This window comes from Hyperolius riggenbachi, chromosome 4, assembly GCF_040937935.1.
Source record: "Hyperolius riggenbachi isolate aHypRig1 chromosome 4, aHypRig1.pri, whole genome shotgun sequence".
Classification (NCBI taxonomy): Eukaryota; Metazoa; Chordata; class Amphibia; order Anura; family Hyperoliidae; genus Hyperolius; species Hyperolius riggenbachi.
The window spans coordinates 165,584,867-165,603,879 of NC_090649.1; the positions used below are offsets into that span (position 1 = coordinate 165,584,867).

The 19,013-nt window shown below is 43.7% G+C and overlaps 1 protein-coding gene and 1 non-coding gene across 2 annotated transcripts in view; both read right to left on the minus strand.

Annotated features, from left to right (window-relative positions):
- The window catches only part of KPNA4 (karyopherin subunit alpha 4), a 70,628-nt gene continuing 51,615 nt past the window's right edge, over positions 1 to 19,013 (minus strand). The window contains exons 10-17 of the mRNA XM_068280932.1: positions 18,587 to 18,631; positions 14,921 to 15,052; positions 14,072 to 14,200; positions 12,312 to 12,416; positions 10,876 to 10,947; positions 5,028 to 5,190; positions 3,220 to 3,314; positions 1 to 1,926 (exon numbers count right to left, since the gene is read on the minus strand). Coding sequence (XP_068137033.1) covers positions 1,828 to 1,926; positions 3,220 to 3,314; positions 5,028 to 5,190; positions 10,876 to 10,947; positions 12,312 to 12,416; positions 14,072 to 14,200; positions 14,921 to 15,052; positions 18,587 to 18,631 — 840 coding nt within the window. The 3' untranslated portion in view covers positions 1 to 1,827. The remainder of the gene's footprint in view (positions 1,927 to 3,219; positions 3,315 to 5,027; positions 5,191 to 10,875; positions 10,948 to 12,311; positions 12,417 to 14,071; positions 14,201 to 14,920; positions 15,053 to 18,586; positions 18,632 to 19,013) is intronic.
- On the minus strand, positions 18,724 to 18,931 carry LOC137505487 (small Cajal body-specific RNA 7). The gene has a single exon (XR_011020098.1). It is a non-coding gene; the product is annotated as a small Cajal body-specific RNA 7 (non-coding RNA).

Here is a 19,013-nt window from a genome sequence, read left to right on the forward strand (position 1 = left end):
TTGTCGTAAGCATTACTTTTTTTTTATTTCCCCATGACAGCCTAGCTTGTCTTCTACATTATTTTACAAGCTGGTTTTCTCGTTTCTAGTCTTAAACTGTAATCATGTTTCAGATGACAAGGAATGCTGAAAAAATACTCTAATCCAACAAAGTTATAGTCACAAAATAATCTGTATCCATTGTACAGTGTTTCAGAATTACTAGATAAACTTTAAACACAAAAAAAGTAGCTACTGATGCTCATGGTGGCTAACTTGGCATGTCTTATCAAAGCGACTTGTTGTTCATGCAACACTTGTGCTCAAGGGGAAGGCACAGCAGTTCCTACAATGAGCCACCTTAGAAAGTTCTGCAATCTATACAAATAAACTTATCTTGCTTTTAATTTAATGTGCATTGCCTCAAACACAGAGGCTGTCTTCCAATTAAAAGACACTTGCATCTGTTTGCACAATCGATGCAAGTTTAAAAAAAATAATAATCATAGTTAGCCTGGTCTCCCCTAAAGTGGCTCAAAATAGATTGTTCATGGCTGCCTACATCGAAGATAAAAATGATTCTAAAACAATCACACTGCCTAGGCAGCGCAAAGGTGGTGATCCATGAATCAGATTATACAGCTAATCACACCTCCTAATTGTCTGAATTTAGTAGTACATATGCACCAAATGTTGTAGGTTTCCATATCATTTTCATAGAAAACAAACACCTGAAAACAAATAGGGTTGAAATACAGCACAGCTTCTACCACAACTGAAACAATCTGTACAGGAGTCAACAAAAGGGATCTAGAAATAAACTATGCTGTCCATTTCCACATGCAAATATATTAATCTCATCTCTGAAAATGAAAGGATTTCTTCTTTTAGACCTCTGGTTGCTTGGTTCTACTCTTTTCTGTATAGCAACTCTTCTGTGGAGGAAAAATAAATCGCAAAGGGCCAATCCTGTTCATTGTACAAATTCCTGCACACAAATCAGCTTGATATGGAACAGACTGTATAACCGCCATTTATCTGGTGCATAATGCACAGGGGTTGCCTTCTTCCGACGCTTCCATGTATAAGCAACTTAAAAATTACAAGCCATACAAGTTAGAAACTAAAAGAAAAAAAGGTAAAATAAAACAAAAGCACACAGGCTGTAGAAGTAAACCAAAATTCTGCTGCTATACTGGTCTTTGTTTTCACGTCCAGTGTAAGATAACACTTATGAACTTATTGTGATTTTCTATTTTTATCGACCCCTGAAGGCGATTCAAGCTTGCATGCGTCCACATACAGCACCACACCCATACTCTCGTACATACGCCACTCCTAGTCTGGGAGTCTGCTTCATGAATGAATAGCCTCACGTTCGTAAAGTAAGCCTGGCTCCATAACGCTGTGTCCAGACATTCATTCAATGCTGTCCATTCATACGGAGCGTCTTAGCAAGGCCTGGGCTCATTCTCCTTGGACTTGTGTGGGTATCCTACCCATAGGTTTCTTTATATGCTTACAAGGCTTGATGATGAGAGTACTGCATTTTCCTCATTTGCTCTGTTAGATCAATGATCCCTCTCAGGCACTGAAGATCTTTGACCTGTAGCCCTTTTCCTCTGCACAACCTATATAAGCATTCGGTGTGAAGTTTTCATTACATTTGCCATTCATTCTCACTCGCACCCACTCGCCATCTTGACATCATTTGGTCTTTTCGGTCATCCAAATGAAGTCCGCACATTTCCGTCTCCGATTTAATGCAGCAGCAGATCCCATGAGCCAAGCTTGATGGATCAAACCAGTTTTCAGTGCTGCACTGTACCTAACTTCCAACACATCTTCCTAAAAATGGAACCCTTCAGCTGGTACATTGGCAGATGAATTGAAGTTGAATGTTCCACCTTGTATTGTCTCTGGAACAAGGCTAGAATCTTCATCAATCTGCAAGAGCAACAAAAGAGCACAGTGAATAAGAAATGCAGCAACACATGGGCTACTAATAAGTTAGTAGTGAGGCTAGTGGTCCAAATTTTCAACAAGGCTCAAACAAAACAATGTTGCCCTGGGATCATTTTAGTAATAGGTTTGATACGACTATCAAATTATGGTTTTCACAATGGTAATTTGAAATTCCTGGGCTCAATTAACACATTTTAAAGAGCTGTCAGTATCTAGTGAAAAGGTAAGTATGACTGGATGTTTGAGTGGCAACTACACATCTTCTGCTCTAGCCTTTGCCATGTGCAGTCAGACAAACAACATGTGGCAGCAAAGAATGTTTAGACAAAAAGGAGGGAGACGATATGCTAACAGCAGAATCAGAATTTGAGGTTATCATAAAAACCTTATCTAATAGGTTATTGTATTTGTGCTTAGCTAAATGTAAAGAAAAAAAAAGTAATGCAAAAATACCAACTGAAAGTATTTAACAACAAGGGTCTTCCTGGCACAACACAGCTCAGTTGTCTCTCCTTCCAACTCCACGGGGACAGTACATGAAATAGGAGCACACCCAACGCATCTGTATAAAGCTCTTTTCCCTGCAGTTCAATTTTTAGGCCACGCTTTTCTAGGCTCTAGTTATATTTTAGCTTTAAAGGGAATGTCCAAGCAAAATAAAAAAATGAGTTTAACTTACCTGGGGCTTCTACCAGTCCCATGCAGCCATCCTGTGCCCTTGTAGTCACTCACTGCTGCTCCAGTCCCCCGCTGGCAGCTTGCCGACCTCGGAGGTCGGGGGCCGCATTGCGTACGTTTTTACGCATTCCCGCTAGTGCAGGAACATTAATGCATACATTTTTACGCGTTACTGGTTCAATGCGTACATTTTTACGCATTGAACCAGTAATGCGTAAAAATGTATGTATTAATGTTCCTGCACTAGCGGGAATGCGTAAAAATGTATGCAATGCGGCTCCCGACCTCCGAGGTCGGCAAGCTGCCAGCGGGGGACTGGAGCAGCAGTGAGTGACTACAAGGGCACAGGATGGCTGCATGGGGCTGGTAGAAGCCCCAGGTAAGTTAAACTCATTTTTTTTATTTTGCTTGAACCTTCCCTTTAAAGCAGTATGTGGCAGAAAGCAGAATTTATAGAGGGAATTTCAGGGATATTAACTTTCGTCAGCTGACAAATTTAGAAGGACAACATCATTCTAAATATGCAAGTTACAATTCTAAATGTGCTAACAAACGAAACTCCATGGAGTTCTTACTAGTAACTGCTATTGCACTTACATCATCTGATGAGAAAAACTGGTCAATAATTTCAAAAGCCAGTTTGTAGATATCTTCGTTCTCATGGCTTTGCAGCTGTTCAATTTTCTCCAGACCTAGGAGGGGCAAACAATATTGTGTCAGCAATAAAAAAAAAATATTCCTAGCAGATGTAACCGTTAGCAAAAATAAAAATAAAAATATTTTTGCAATAAATTTAATAATGTGCAAATAAGCCCTAAAATTGCTATTGGAACTAGAACAAGCAGCTCAAAATATACTATTTTTCGGAATATAAGATGCTCAGGACTGTAAGATGCACCTAGGTTTGGACAGAAAACAGGGACATTTTTTTTTCTTACTAAACCTAGTGCATTTATGGTTCAGGGACATCTTGCAGATGTTCTCCCCAAAATTGTGTCCTCTTTCGCTCTCCCATGTATAGATTATAATCAGCGGCAGCACATCTCCTACCTCATCCATCGGAGCTCATGGTGATCAGAGACCTCTCCTCCCTCACTACTCCCCTAGTGGCAGTTCCTGATGATTGCACTATTATACAAAACCAGCACTAGGGGAATAGTGTGGGAGAGGAGCAGTCTCTGATGATGGATGAGGTGAGAGACGCGCTTGCCACAGCTTTAATCTATACTCAGGAGGAGGACAGGGGAAAATGCAGGGAGTCCCCAACATCACGACGGGTCGGCAGTTCGTATCCACAAGCGTTCATAAGTCAGGGACTTCCTGTATTTAGAACATAGGGCACATTTTTGTGAAAATCGTGCATCCAATATTCCGAAAAAACTACTTGGCGAATTACGTTGTAGTTCTATCTGAAGAACTAAACACTTCTACAAGACAACTTGGCAAAACTAGCTCTTCATTATTGTGCATCTACCAAATTGCAGCCAACTTCAAGGGCAACTGAAGTAAGAGAGATATGGAGGCTGCCATATTTATTTCCTTTTAAACAATACCAGTTGCCTGGCTATCCTGCTAATCCTCTACCTCTAATACTTTTAGCCATAAACCCTGAACAAGCATGCAGCAGATCAGGTGTTTGACATTGTCAGATCTGAAAGATTAACTTCATGCTTGTTTCTGGCATTATTCAGACACTGAATAATTGCATCCTATTGCATTATAGGATAAGCGTACATCCTAATAGACCAGTAGGGCTGCCAGGCAACTGGTATTGAATAAAAGGAAATAAATATGTCAGCCTCCATATATTTCTTACTTCGGTTGTCCTTTCAGTAATAAATAACACTAAGGCCTGGGCCTCTTCCTAATGTAATAAGGTGTGTGATTCCACTTGAAGGGCTTATAAAATGTTCTTGGCAAGTCCCAGTCCTTAGGATGCAATAAGGCTCCTTTACTTACTATGTAGAATCATTTATGGTGGGATTACTCTTCAACATTCAGCACCTCAACATTGCCGAAAAGTCGCACTGCACCTTAATAATGCGGTGCATCTATACAGTGACATGCAAGTACATCTCACTTCCAATGTAAAGATGTACTTAAACTAAAAGTGGAATATCTTAAAAGGACATTTTTAGGAGAAGGAAGGTCGATACAATCGTGTATTTCATTCGTTTATTTTCATCTCGGGTGTCCTTTAAGAACCTGCAGTGGGGTCAACTTAGATTAGGAATCTGCTTGCTTGGGTAATACATTCCTAACAACCTGTATACTTTATACAAGATCCCTTCTCCCCTCCAAGAAGTAGGTTCTGTCCAAGTTTACAGCATGGGTAAAATGTATCTTAACTATATATTAAATAACATATCCAATATGTTCTAGTACAAAGCTGGCATGTATCCTACCTCCACACTCTTCAATAAGATTGGCTATGGTTTCAGCTTCATCGTCAGCCATTTTTAATATGTTGCTTAACCCATCCAAAACAACTTGTATGACCTGGGCGTCTTTCACTGTGAGCAGATTGCAGAATGGAGGAATTACGTTTTGCTGGATAAGATATGCCACCTATGAAGACAAAACAGTTGAAAAAAGCTACAGAGAATGTATCAAGAAGAGTTAATAATGTACAGCAGTAAATAGTAATCATGCTCAGAGTTAATGGGGAACTTCAATTCTAGCCTTCCTGCAAATATCTACCAAATCAATCCTTGTAGCTGCTGATTAATTAGCTGGCATCTGGTTAATTAATCAGCCTGACTGGCTCTTGCATGGAAAGCCTGGACTGAAGCTCACCTCTCCTCTGCATCATTACACCAAGGACTGTGCCCAGCTAGAACTAGATTTTACTATTTATCTGCAATTCTTTAGCCATAGCATTCTAGTATAGTTAGAATGGAAACCAGAATCTAGAACATGCACCTTAACTCCAGTACAGAAGTAAAACAATTGGTATTGGTGAATGGCATGTAAGCACTACAGTACAGAAAATGCCTTATTGCTTTGTGCAATACAGTGGTTTGCAAAAGTATCCCCCCCCCCTTGAAGTTTTCCACATTTTGCCATATTACTGCCACAAACATGAATCAAGTTTATTGGAATTCCATGTGACCATAACAAAGTGGTGTACACGTGAGAAGTGGAACGAAAATACATGTTTCAAATTTTTTTTTTTTTTTTTTTACAAATAAATACCTTATATACTCGCAAGCAAGCCGAATTTTTCACCCCCCAAAAGTGGCCCAAAAGTTGGGGGGTCGGCTTGCTTGCGAGTCATGGGTAGGTGGGTGGGTAGGTGGTGCCCCTCTCCGCTCCCCCCGCGGCCGCCGCTGCTATTACCTTAGGTGGCGCCACTTCCTTTATCCCCGTCCTGCTCCGATAACTAACTACTTCACAGCAGCGTGCCCCCCGCTGCTGTGATGACGGAGGAAACCATAGAGAGCGGTTCCCATAGTAACGGCATCGCGCTGCTGTGAATTAGTTAGTTACCGGAGCAGGACTGGGATAGAGGAAGCGGCGCCGCCTAAGGTAATAGCAGCGGCGGCCGTGGGGGGGAGCGGGGAGGGGCACTAGCTACCTACCCACCCACCTATACTGGGGCACTATGCTAGCTATACTGAGCACTATACTGAGCACTATACTAGCTATACTGAGCACTATACTAGCTATACTGAGCACTATACTAGCTATACTGAGCACTATACTAGCTATACTGAGCACTATACTAGCTATACTGAGCACTATACTAGCTATACTGAGCACTATACTAGCTATACTGAGCACTATACTAGCTATACTGAGCACTATACTAGCTATACTGAGCACTATACTAGCTATACTGAGCACTATACTAGCTATACTGAGCACTATACTAGCTATACTGAGCACTATACTAGCTATACTGAGCACTATACTAGCTATACTGGGGCACTTTACTAGCTATACTGAGCACTATACTGACTATACTGGGGCACTATACTAGCTAAACTGGGGCACTTTACTAGCTATACTGAGCACTATACTAGCTATACTGGGCACTATACTAGCGATACTAGGCACTATACTAGCGATACTGGGCACTATACTAGCGATACTGGGCACTATACTAGCGATACTGGGCACTATACTAGCGATACTGGGCACTATACTAGCGATACTGGGCACTATACTAGCGATACTGGGCACTATACTAGCGATACTGGGCACTATACTAGCGATACTGGGCACTATACTAGCGATACTGGGCACTATACTAGCGATACTGGGCACTATACTAGCGATACTGGGCACTATACTAGCGATACTGGGCACTATACTAGCGATACTGGGCACTATACTAGCGATACTGGGCACTATACTAGCGATACTGGGCACTATACTAGCGATACTGGGACACACTAGGGGAATAAGGCGGCCAGCATTTCCTACCCCCGGCTTATATGGGGGTCAATCATTTTCTCTGTTTTTCAGGTGAAAGCTGGGGGGTCGGCTTACATGCGAGTATATACGGTAACTGCAAAGTGGGGTGTGCGTAATTATTCAGGCCCCTTTGGTCTGAGTGCAGTTAGTTGCCCATAGACATTGCCTGATGAGTGCTAATGACTAAATACAGTGCACCTGTGTGTAATCTAATGTCAGTACAAATACAGCTGCTCTGTGACGACCTCAGAGGTTGTCTAAGAAATATTGGGAGTAGCAACACCATGAAGTCCAAAGAACACACCAGACAGGTTAGAGGTAGTTATTGAGAAATTTAAAGCAGGCTTAGGCTACAAAAAGATTTCCAAAGCCTTGAACATCCTACGGAGCACTGTTCAAGCGCTCATTCAGAAATGGGAGTAGGGCACAACTGTAAACCTACCAAGACAAAGCCGTCCACCTAAACTCACAGGCCAAACAAGGAGTGCGCTGATCAGAAATGCAGTCAAAAGGCCCATGGTGACTCTGGACGAGTTGCAGAGATCTACAGCTCAGGTGGGGGAATCTGTCCATAGGACAACTATTAGTCGTGCACTGCACAAAGTTGGCCTTTATGGAAGAGTGCCAAGAAGAAAGCCATTGTTAACAGAAAAGCATAAGAAGTCCCGTTTGCAGTTTGCCACAAGCCATGTGGGGGACACAGCAAACATGTGGAAGAAGGTGCTCTGTCCAGATGAGACCAAAATGGAACTTTTTGGCCAAAAAATGCAAAACACTATGTGGCAGAAAACTAACACTGCACATCACTCTGAACACACCATCCCCACTGTCAAATATGGTGGTGGCCACATCATGCTCTGGGGGTGCTTCTCTTCAGCAAGGACAAGGAAGCTGGTCAGTTGATGGGAAGATGGATGGAGCCAAATACCAGGCAATCTTGGAAGAAAACCTCTTGGAGTCTGCAAAAGACTTCAGACTGGGGCAGAGGTTCACCTTCCAGCAGGACAACTACCCTAAACATAAAGCCAGGGCAACAATGGAATGGTTTAAAACAAAACATATCCATGTGTTAGAATGGCCCAGTCAAAGTCCAGATCTAAAGCCCAATCTACACAATACGATTCTTTGTGCGATTCGATTACGATTCTATTTACAATCCGATTAAATCAGACATGCCTAATCGGGATTTGATTCGCCATTGCAAAACAATGGCAAATCGAATTGAATCAAATCCCGAACGGACATGTCGGATCTAATCAGATCGTAAATAGAATCGTAATGGAATCGCACAAAGAATCGTATCTTGTAGATGGGGCTTAAATTCAATCGAGAATCTGTGGCAAGATCTGAAAACTGCTGTTTATAAACGCTGTCCATTTAATCTGACGGAGCTCGAGCTGTTTTGCAAAGAAGAATGGGCAAGGATTTCAGTCTCTAGATGTGCAAAGCTGGTAGAGAAATACCCTAAAAGACTGGCAGCTGTAATTGCAGCAAAAGGTGGTTCTACAAAGAATTGACTCAGGGGGCCGAATAATTACATACCCCACTTTGCAGTTATTTAAAAAAAAAAAAAGTTTGGAATCATGTAGGATTTTCGTTCCACTTCTCACATGTAACACCACTTTGTATTGGTCTTTCACGTGGAATGCCAATAAAATTGATTCAGGTTTGTGGCAGTAATATGACAAAATGTGGAAAACTTCAAGGAGGCCGAATACTTTTGCAAACCACTGTATATAAGTGATAATCTTGCTGATTTAGAAAATAAGTATTTCATATATATGAAAGAATGAAAGATGCATTATATCTTTGTGTATGCAGAAAATGTGAAAAAAATTGGAGAGGTTTCGAGCGGGTAAACTATTTTCAAACCTCTCACCTAATCTTCACAATTATGCACTAGAGCTATACATACAAACGTTACATGGCTTTGGTTAGAGCAATGGGAGGCAGTCATGTGCTACAAATTGGCATAGAAGTCTGCTAGACAAAGTGGGAAGCAGAACTGATAGGACACTACAAGGTAGAGCAAGCTGCCAATCCCAGCTAGTTTCACAAGGGCATCCCAATTTAGGTCTCAAAGGGCAGAGTAACTACACGGAAGCAGAGGCGGTTGTCTGGACAGAGCAACCCTGATGGGGAAAGTTCTAAAATACTCTACAGCCAACTCCCATGATTTCCCTCAATGATAGCGACCAATCAGCTAAAAGGACAAATTCAATTTGCTTTGCCTTTGATCAACACAGAGACTATAGCAATCCAAAACTAAATAATTTCTAATTTAAGTCATAAAATCACTACAAAAGCCCAAATAACATATCCAGCGGAACTCAGGGGCGCATGCTCTGTCGACTTAGTGTGCTTGTGCATAGCAGCCATTGCTGGGAGTATGCTGGGCACATACGATTCTTAAGGTTTCTGAACCATGAATGCTCAGGCTGGTCTCTGAAGTGTCTGCTGTGCACAGGCCTTACAGAGCATGAGCCACAAACATTGTAGTCACCACTGTGAATGGGAGCAACAGCAGCAGTAGGGAGGGTAGGCTGGGCACAATAAGAGGCCACACAGTGCCTAGGGAATTTAGAGATTATGCATGCATAACAAAATATCTCTCACCACAGGAGCATTTAATATTCAAAGCCACTAATCTGAGTGTGCACTTTACATGTATTCATATATATTGTCTTGATAAAAATGGGAATCTGTAGTGCCAGAAATCACTTTTGGAAACAAAATGGAGATATTAACCAATGTTCTGGTGTGCCAGCTACCTATGGTTGGTTTCAGTACTTTGAGTGGCATACCAACCACTCTGCCTGTGAATTTGTCTTTCATCTCACCCGAGCATACACGACACCCACACAAGGCAGAAAGAATACACTGAGAAGATCACACATCCACTACCTTAGAATAACAAAAAGACATTGTACAATAGTCTGATGTGTGGCGTGAATGGGAGGAGCACAGATAATATTGTAAAATTGTAAATGCACGAAAGCCTGAAAAAAAAAAAAAATGAATAAAGTGGAAACAAGTTTACCTGCAAGAGGGGAAACTAGCACAAATGTTATACTTCCATATATTGAAACATGTCATTAACCTCCTTAGCAGTAATTATAAGTTCAGCTCGGGGTGGGAAAAAAAAAGCCAGGAGCGGTACCCCGGAACTGAACTCGTGGTAGCCACCGGGAGGTCTCTACAGAGTATAGTGCGCAGCAGGCGTTTTAACTCACCTCCCTAATATCACTATACTAGGGTTACAATGCCACCCGGAGGGAAAACTGCAGCGCTGGATCCCAGGGAGGTGAGTGACTGCTGGGCTGCTGCAGAACTCCCTAGCAGCAGGATTTTTTTTCCAGATTTTAGTATCCAAAAAAGCATGCAAAAAAAAAATGCACCGCTTTTAGACCCTAAAATCCAGAAAGAATCATAACGCCAAGGGGGTTTATCTCTTCACCTAGCAACCAAGCATTATCACATGAAAATATCACAGCTTGATGTATCAGGTCACTGGCACTTATGCTGGGCATACACTGCTGATGGCTCGATTGATAATATCCGACGTGTCCGATACCCCGCCGGATCGATACTTTGCTCGATACCGGCAGGGAGAACAATAGAATAAATGAGCGGCTAATTAGCAGCCCCTCGCGGGGACCGATCGAGCCAGCAGCTCGATCCGGCACATAATCGCAGCCGGGTATGCCCGGTATTAGACAAGCAGATTCATTTTAAGGCCTGCAGAAATGCAGCGCTGAATGACCAAAAAAAAGACCTCATGCCTAACTCATGAAATGAAACAATTTAGGTAAGTCAATATAAAATATCACTCACTTGGTCTTTCCGTCCACTGATTGTCAAGTTACTTATTGCCCAAGCAGCCTCTTTCTGTGTCCCAAAGTCACCCTACAGAGAGTAAAAGCCAAAATGCACAATTAGTCACACAAGACTCACTTTACTAAATTGCTAGCTTAGCGCCTGCGAGTCCATTCCCCTCCCACTTTAGTAAAATATGCCTAAATTAAACCTGAAGAGACTTAAAGTTAGATACTTACCCAAGAAGAGGGAAGGCTCTGGATCCCATAGAGCCTTCCTGGTCCTCTCTCTGTGTTCTCGTTCCACCCACTGTCCCCCAGTGCAGTTATATGACCAACTCCGTCAAATAACCCTTTGGGTTGCCTCCATGAAGGCTTCTAAGAGTTAGCATCTGAGTTTTAATGAAGACAAGCGGATGCATACTGCGCACACCGGGAGTCCAGGCTTACGCAGGCGCAGTACAGATACACAAGTCTTTGGAAATACACGGACACAGTATACACGTTTAAGGTTTGATAATCTCTGCCACACAGAAAGATGAACTGGAGTAATTGCCTTTTTCTCAACACTCACACTAAAGGAGTTATCAGGCTGTTTTAAGTAAAAAAAGTGCTACTTACCCAGGGCTTCCTCCAGCCCCAAGCTCCCAGCATGTCCCTCGCCGCAGCTCTGCAATCAGCCGTTCGCCACAGCTTCCTCCCTATCCCCGGCGATGACGTCAGGCTGGCCTCCATGTCGCCTGTACTGCGCCTGCGCGAGCGGCGCTGTAAATCACCGCCACGTAGACCGGAGCGGACTGCGCAGACGCAGTAGTTCTGCGCCTGTGCAGCCCGCTCCACGTGGTGGTGATTAACAGCGCCGTTGGCCTGACGACATCGCCGGGGACCGGGAGGAAGCTGCGGCGATCGGCTGACTACAGAGCTGCGGCGAGGCACATGCTGGGAGCTTGGGGCTGGAGGAAGCCCTGGGTAAGTAGCACTTATTTTACTTTAAACAGCCTGATAACTCCTTTAAACACGTAAAGCTAGTGTACTTAAAAAGGAGAGGGACCCATTATCGGCAGTTCCCTTTCATACCACCTGAGTTCTGATCCGTCTTGAGGATCTGACATGATTTGCTGATCACAAGGGCACTGTGATTTTATTTATTGATTTATTTATTGTATTTATAAAGCGCCAACATATTACGCAGCGCTGATTAACACACTGCCCTTTCACACTGCTGCAAGTTGATTCTTAACCCAAATGCTAAAGTAGCGCATGCTGCATTTTTCATGCGTTTGCGTTAAATCACATGCTAATTAATTGCATGCTATATAAATGGAGAAAACCTCCATCAGATCAGTGCGTTTGCAATGAAAATTGTGATTTTCAGTGTGAACGAACCTGGATTTAAGTTTTGCCTGCATAGTGGCTTTACAAATTCAATAAAAGGCTAAACATACAGAACATTACCTTATCCAAAAGGTGTATGATCATTGGCACTAGGTTAGCATCAATAACTGCTTGAACTTGCTGCTGGTTTCCTGCAGTGATGTTGGACAAAAACCACACTGCCTCCTACAAAGGATAAATACAGAATGTTAAACCAACACCATGCTGAGTCTGTAAAGTTTCACCATTAGCCCTGGTAAAATGTGGATTTTTTGGCAAACCACATTTGTGTTTGCATGGAAAAGCATCTCTCCAATGGGTAACAGAGCTGGGTTAAGCCCAAACATGGCTCTAAGCTGAGTAACCACTTTGGGCCCCCAAATGACGGAGGCCTCAAAACACCAGGTCATGACAGACGAAGAAGCTGGAGGAGAAAAGGACTTGCAGGCGCTGGCTGGATCAGGTAAGATATTCTGCTGCAGTGTAGCTGGTGGGGCTGCAGGGATAGGTGTAGGGTAGCTGGGATAGGTGTAGGGTAACTAGTAGGACGGCAGGGATTAGTGTAGAGCAGAGAGTGCCCACACTTTTCGGGGTCGCGAGCTACTTAAAAAATTGCAGTCCACAAGATCTACCCCCCCCCCCCCCCCTAGCATGCATAAGCAGTCACAGAGTTGTCCACCCCTCTCCCCCAACAAATAGCTGCAGAAGCATTCTCCCCCAGTGTCATGAATCCCCCCTCCTTATCCCAGCAGTTAGGCAGTCACACAATCCTTTTCCCCCGTTTGAAAATATTTGCTGTGTAAGTAGGTTTAGAATCCTTCTGAAGCTATTTGGCCACATTGCTGTGCACTTGTCAGAGCCTGGAGGGGTGGAGACTCTGTGCACGTCTCACAGGCAGCCTGGAGGGGAGGAGACACTAAGTCACACAGCCTGGGGAGGAGGAGACCTGTCGTCTCATTTGCGCCTCTCCCCTTCAGCCACGCCTCTTCCCTCTGATGCTGCTATGACAGCAAAATCTGACATCTGCGGCTGCACGGCAGCAGATTGACAGGACGCAGCCGCGATCTACCGGTAGATTGCTATTGGGCGCCCCAGGTTTAGAGTAGCTGGTGGGGCAGCAGGGACTAGTGTAACTGTTAGGGCAGCAGAGGTAAGTGTAACGTGGTTAGTGGGGACAGAATGGGCTAGGATAACAGAAAACCAGCTTGGTGGAGAAGGTCCACAAGGCACCCCTTCCCTGCATCATGGACACACCATTTAGGTTTAGCATATATTTGTTTTCCCTGATTTTTGTCCTCTAAACCTAGGTGCGTTTGTTTTGCACGGAGCATAATTTTTTTTGTTTAACACACTCCATGCCAAGCAACTAATGTTTGCATAATACAGCTCATTTTAACATGGGCACTGCCTTCCTTCCATCCAACCTTTGCATTCACTGGGTCCAAGGCATCTGCCTCTGTTGCCTTATGAAAAATCTGGCCTTGGTTGGGTCTTTATTCCTGCTGTACAAATACCCACTGGAGAGATATCATATCATCCTGTCCCTAGCTGGATGTACAGAAAACTTCTGTAAGGTATATGCAGTTGAACATTTAACAGAGGTTCCAATACCCTTTCAGGTTTTATCTAAAATTAATTCAGAATACAGAGGAAAATAGGGCGTACTGAACATTGCATGGAAAAATATCTAATTTTACAAATGACAAAAATTACACAGGAGCAGGAAACTATGATTGGTTACATTACTTGTCCTCATTGCCAGACTAATGAAGGTTAACGTTTAGAATATTACAATGCTGCCTAAGCAAACACAAAAAAGGTTGGAAGCACATTACACGTACCTTGTTAATCTTCTCTTTCACATGAGTAAGCAATGCTGGAAAATGTGAAAGAGCATCACAATTCAAAACAACCTGTGTCTGTTCATCTGTTCCAGTGACAATGTTACCAACAGCTCTTAAAGCAGCAGTCTGTAAGGGGAAGAGGAGCAGCAATTACTACTGAAACACTAGCCACATGCATAAATAACCAACAATCATTAAGCCAAAGTCTAATACACCCATTTAATTTTGATTGACCAATAATTAGCCAACTTTATCATCTCCATGTAGTAGGAGCAGATTGTGTAGGTGAACGCTCGTACTGCATGAAGGTGGTAAAATTGGTCAGTGATTAGTCAAAGTTGAAGGTATGTGCCAGGCTTTAGGGCACGTACACATCCAATTTTTATTGACCAATGATTGGCAGATTTTACCACTTCAATGTAGTGTGAGCACTTACCTTAACAACCTAATCATAGTATTCAAAATATGTTGGCCCTCATATGGCATAGGAGTGGTAAAATCCCATGTGTGTACGCACCCTTAAGGCCCATACATATGCAATACCAACATGGCAGCACCTGATCCCTTGAGTGACATTGCAGAGCGGAGGCTGACAGACCCATGAATAGCGTGCAAGTTAGCGACATTTGGACACAGAACGAAGGGAGGTTCGGTAGAGTGGCACGTTTGTGATGTCTTGCGGAGAGGTAAGTGGGGAACACTATACTCAGCTGAGCAGTTGGGAGCTGCCGTACACACGCTGGATTGTTGGCAGAGTGGGAAATCATCAGATGACTTGGCCAAATTCCATCTGCCGTGTGTACGGAGTTCTAGATCCTATGTCTGCACCACATCTGTAAGACTCACCTGAACTTTAACCTCTGGGTTGCTCAGAAGAGGGACCAAGTTTGTCACAATCCCAGAATCGATCACCATCTGTATTTGTTCATTACCAGCATCCGTCAAATAGGAAAGAGCCCACACTGTGTCTACCAATATCTAGGAATAAATAATAAGCTCATTAGGACACCTAAAGTTCTGTGGTAAGAGCACAATGTTTCCAGGGTGGCAATCATACAGGCTGTAGAAACCATTTAGTGTAAATTAACTTGGCACACAGGTGTAGTAAGAGCAAATCTACACTGTACTATGCAAGCTTATCAAAAGGAAAAAAAAAAAAATACTGGCTAAAGCATACCTAACTGACCTAACAAGGCTCTTGAAAATACTAGAGGACCTATTTTCATGAATAAATAAAAAAAAAAAGTGGGAGGACAAAGAGCAGCTGGAAGAAGCCCCAGGTAAATTAAACTTTTTTCGTTTTCAGTTTAGGTTCACGTTAAAGGAAACTAGAGACAGTACTAAAGAAATAATTGATGCTTACCCAGGGCTTCCTCCAGCCCCATAAGCAGCTCAGAGCCCCCACCATTCTCCCAAGTGCCTCAGTTCGTCCGGAATCAGGTAACTGGCTCAGTCGCGGTCTTCTGCACATGCATTTACCTCCCGCGCATGCACAGAAGACCATGACTGACGCAACTGAGCCAGTTACCGAGGCTGATTGCGGACAACCGGACGCACTCAGGAGGTTCTTATGGGGCTGGAGGAACCCCAGGTAAATATCGACTATCTTTATTACTGTCTCTGTTACACTTTAAGCATTACACAAGAATGACAGCTAACAGAATAATGTGCCGCAGTGAATTTGCAAACCGTACAGCAGCCCAGTGCATCAATTGAATTCCTCTCAGCAATGCTCAATATTCCTCTGTATTAGACAGTATGATCAGTGCATTTTACTGCACATACACCTTGTATACACGTACGAGGCCTGTCACAGCAGGGTTCAAGACTATCCTCGGGTGAAAATTTGGAGGCCAATGCTGTACAGATGCATTGCACCTCCAATTGGCGACGTGCAGTGAATGACAAAGTGGCTTTCTGCCCAGAACACTTGCTAGATTCTCTCCATATGCGCCCTTTGGCTGCATTGGCTAAGGTACATTTATACGTAGTCATTGTGTGAGCAACCTTTAACCCTTTCGGGACCGGCTGCCTAACCCCCCTTAAAGTGGAATGAAACCCAGCATTTCTTCTTTACTCTAAAAGATTTACAGAATACACAAACCATTTTTTTTTCTTTAGTAAAACAGCATTCAAAGGGTTAAATCACAGGACTGACTTTCTCCTGCAGGGGCAGCCGCATCCAAACTTATGTTTACAGTCTTCACTTGGGGCTGTGGAGTCGGGAAAAAAAATCATCCGACGCCATCTCCGACTCCTCAGTTTATGAAACCACAACTCCGACTCCAACTCCTCGACTCCTTAGCTTAATACTTAACAGGGCTGTGGATTTTGTACAAAAATCATCCGACTCAGACTCCTCAGTTTATGAAATCAATGACTCCGACCCCAACTCCAGGTGCCCAAAATTGCCGACTCCACAGCCCTGATACACACGTCAGACTTTTACAAGCTACCAGTCATCAGACCTGCCCGCAGAGCGGTCGTTCTGAAGACAGTTTGCTGGTGTGTACAGTCTGTCAGGCTGATAAGGCTGTTTTTGACCAATCCGCCCAGCGGATCAGTCAAAACCAGCCTCATCAGCCTGACGACAGACTGTACACACACCGGCAAACTGTCGCCAGAACTACTGCCCCGGGCCGCATTGCGTACATTTTTACGCATTCCCGCGGGTACAGGAACATTAACACAAATTTTTACGCATGAGTGGTTCCACGCATACATTTTTTACGGTTCAACGTGTAAAAATGTTGCTGTCATATGACCACTTAATCTCCCCTCAGGTGCGCACAATCGCGACAGGGCGCTTCATTTTCACCGACGTTGAATCTACGTCCAGTCTGAGCGGCAGCACACCCTGTTGGATGTAGATTCGCACTAAGCCGGTCCCCATTAGGTTAAAGGACAAATGTAATGAGAGGGATAAGGAGGCTGACATATTTATTTCCTTTTAAGCAACAATTGCCTGGCTATCCTGCTGATACTCTGCATCTTCCACTTTCAGCCGTAGACCCTGAACAAGCATACAGCAGATCAGGTTGTTTCTGACATGGTCAGATCTGAGATGATTAGCTGCATGCTTTTTCTGGTTTGATTGAGACACTACTGCAGCCAAAAAGGCCAGCAGGGCTGCCAGGCAACTGGTATAGTTTAACCAGAAGTAAATATGGCAGCCTCCATATCCCTTTTAATTCAGTTGTCCTTTAAAGGACTACAGAAGCGGGGGTGTTTACTTGGTTCTTCCATAGTGCCGCTAGCCTTCTGGAAGATCCGAGTGTCGCCCAGTGTCAGAGGCTACTGTGCATGAGCAGGCCCATCAGCTTGCCTCCTTGATTTTACTCTCATTGCCGGGTGCGTTCGGCGCCAGCGCAGTTCACAAACACTTAAGGCCCGTTTCCGGTACACGCAAATTCTGGAAGCAGAAACACAGATTCCAATGCCTATGGGCCCGTTTCCACTAAATGCAACTTTTCTGATGCAGAAAAATTATGGATCCAAGTAGACCAAGCACCCAAATGGGGACAGACGTGGAAGGACCCAAGTAGCCCCACAGAGTCAAACAAATTCTAGTGAAGTGAAAGTGAAGAAGCCATAGCACCACATCGGTAATGTATAGCTCTTTTATGGTATTTAAAAGTATAAAGTATTAGCCTATAGCAGCGACATACGCGGTTTCAAACAGAGGTCCTTTCTCAAGCTTTATTAGAGCCTAATACAGCTTGAGAAAGGACCTCAGCCATAGCAGCGACAGACGCTGTTTCGGACAATCTCTTGGTATTTTAAAATACAATAAAAGAGCTATACATTACAGACATGGTGCTGTGGATTCTTCACTTACTGAAGAATGATGGATGGTATGTTGCAGATTTCCGCATCATGCATCAGTTTCCCATACAATGATTGATGGCCACATCCAGAAATCTGGATCCAGAAACCCTGATGCCATGCTAGTGGAAATAGGACAGGAGAGTGATCAAGGAGGCACGCAGATGGGTCCGCACATGCACAGTAGCCGGATCTGGCTAAAATGGCTGTAAATCCTTTAGCTAGCACTAGGCTATCTAGTTCTAGTGTCGGGCACCCGCCGTTCCTCTGCGATCCCCCAATTTATACATTACACCCCCCCTCCCCCCCTGGATCCAGAGATCGCACAGCCTCCCGGCACAGCTCCGGTCTCTCTATGGGGAGGATCGGGTTTGCTCATGACATCATCTGCGATCCTCCCCATAGTGAAGAGCAGAGCTGTCCGGGGAGGCTGCGCCGATCGTTGGATCCAGGCTGGGTAATGTATAAACGGGGGAGCGGCGGGGAGCCGGAGACTTCTTTCTAGCTAGCCTAGTGCTAGCTACAGGATTTATAGTCATTTAGCACATTTACTTAAAAATCGGGGTAAAAGTAACAAAACCTCCTCAGCGGCGTAACACTCAGGAGGGTAAATGGGAGAAGGAGAGAAAAAACAATGTTTGGTTATCAAAAGATTATGTGGAGACTAGAACTTATCTGCATACTTACATTTACATCTGTGTGGTGAATAAGCACACACAACGCTGGGAGAATCTGAAAACATATGAAGCACAAAGTGGAAAACCGTTGAGAGAAACTCCAGTAATAAAAAAAAAAAAAAAAAAAAAAAAAAAACAGCTCTTTAATCAGATCACAGATAAACTAAAGAATATCTGTCAGAAATATTAGAATGTGGAGGTCATTAAGAAGACTGACCGGGGCCATAATCACTGGAAGTGTTGCAGGAAAGCCCCTTGTGTTGCAACATTCCTCAGATGCACTCCGAAATCAGCAGTGATATGTAATCTCAGAGTCTCCTCAAATAACCACACACACACAAACACACACACACACAGCGCTGCCCATGGCAGAGGGGGTGTTAACTTACATCTGCCACCGCTTATAGCCGATACATTCCACTCACGGTCAACGTAAT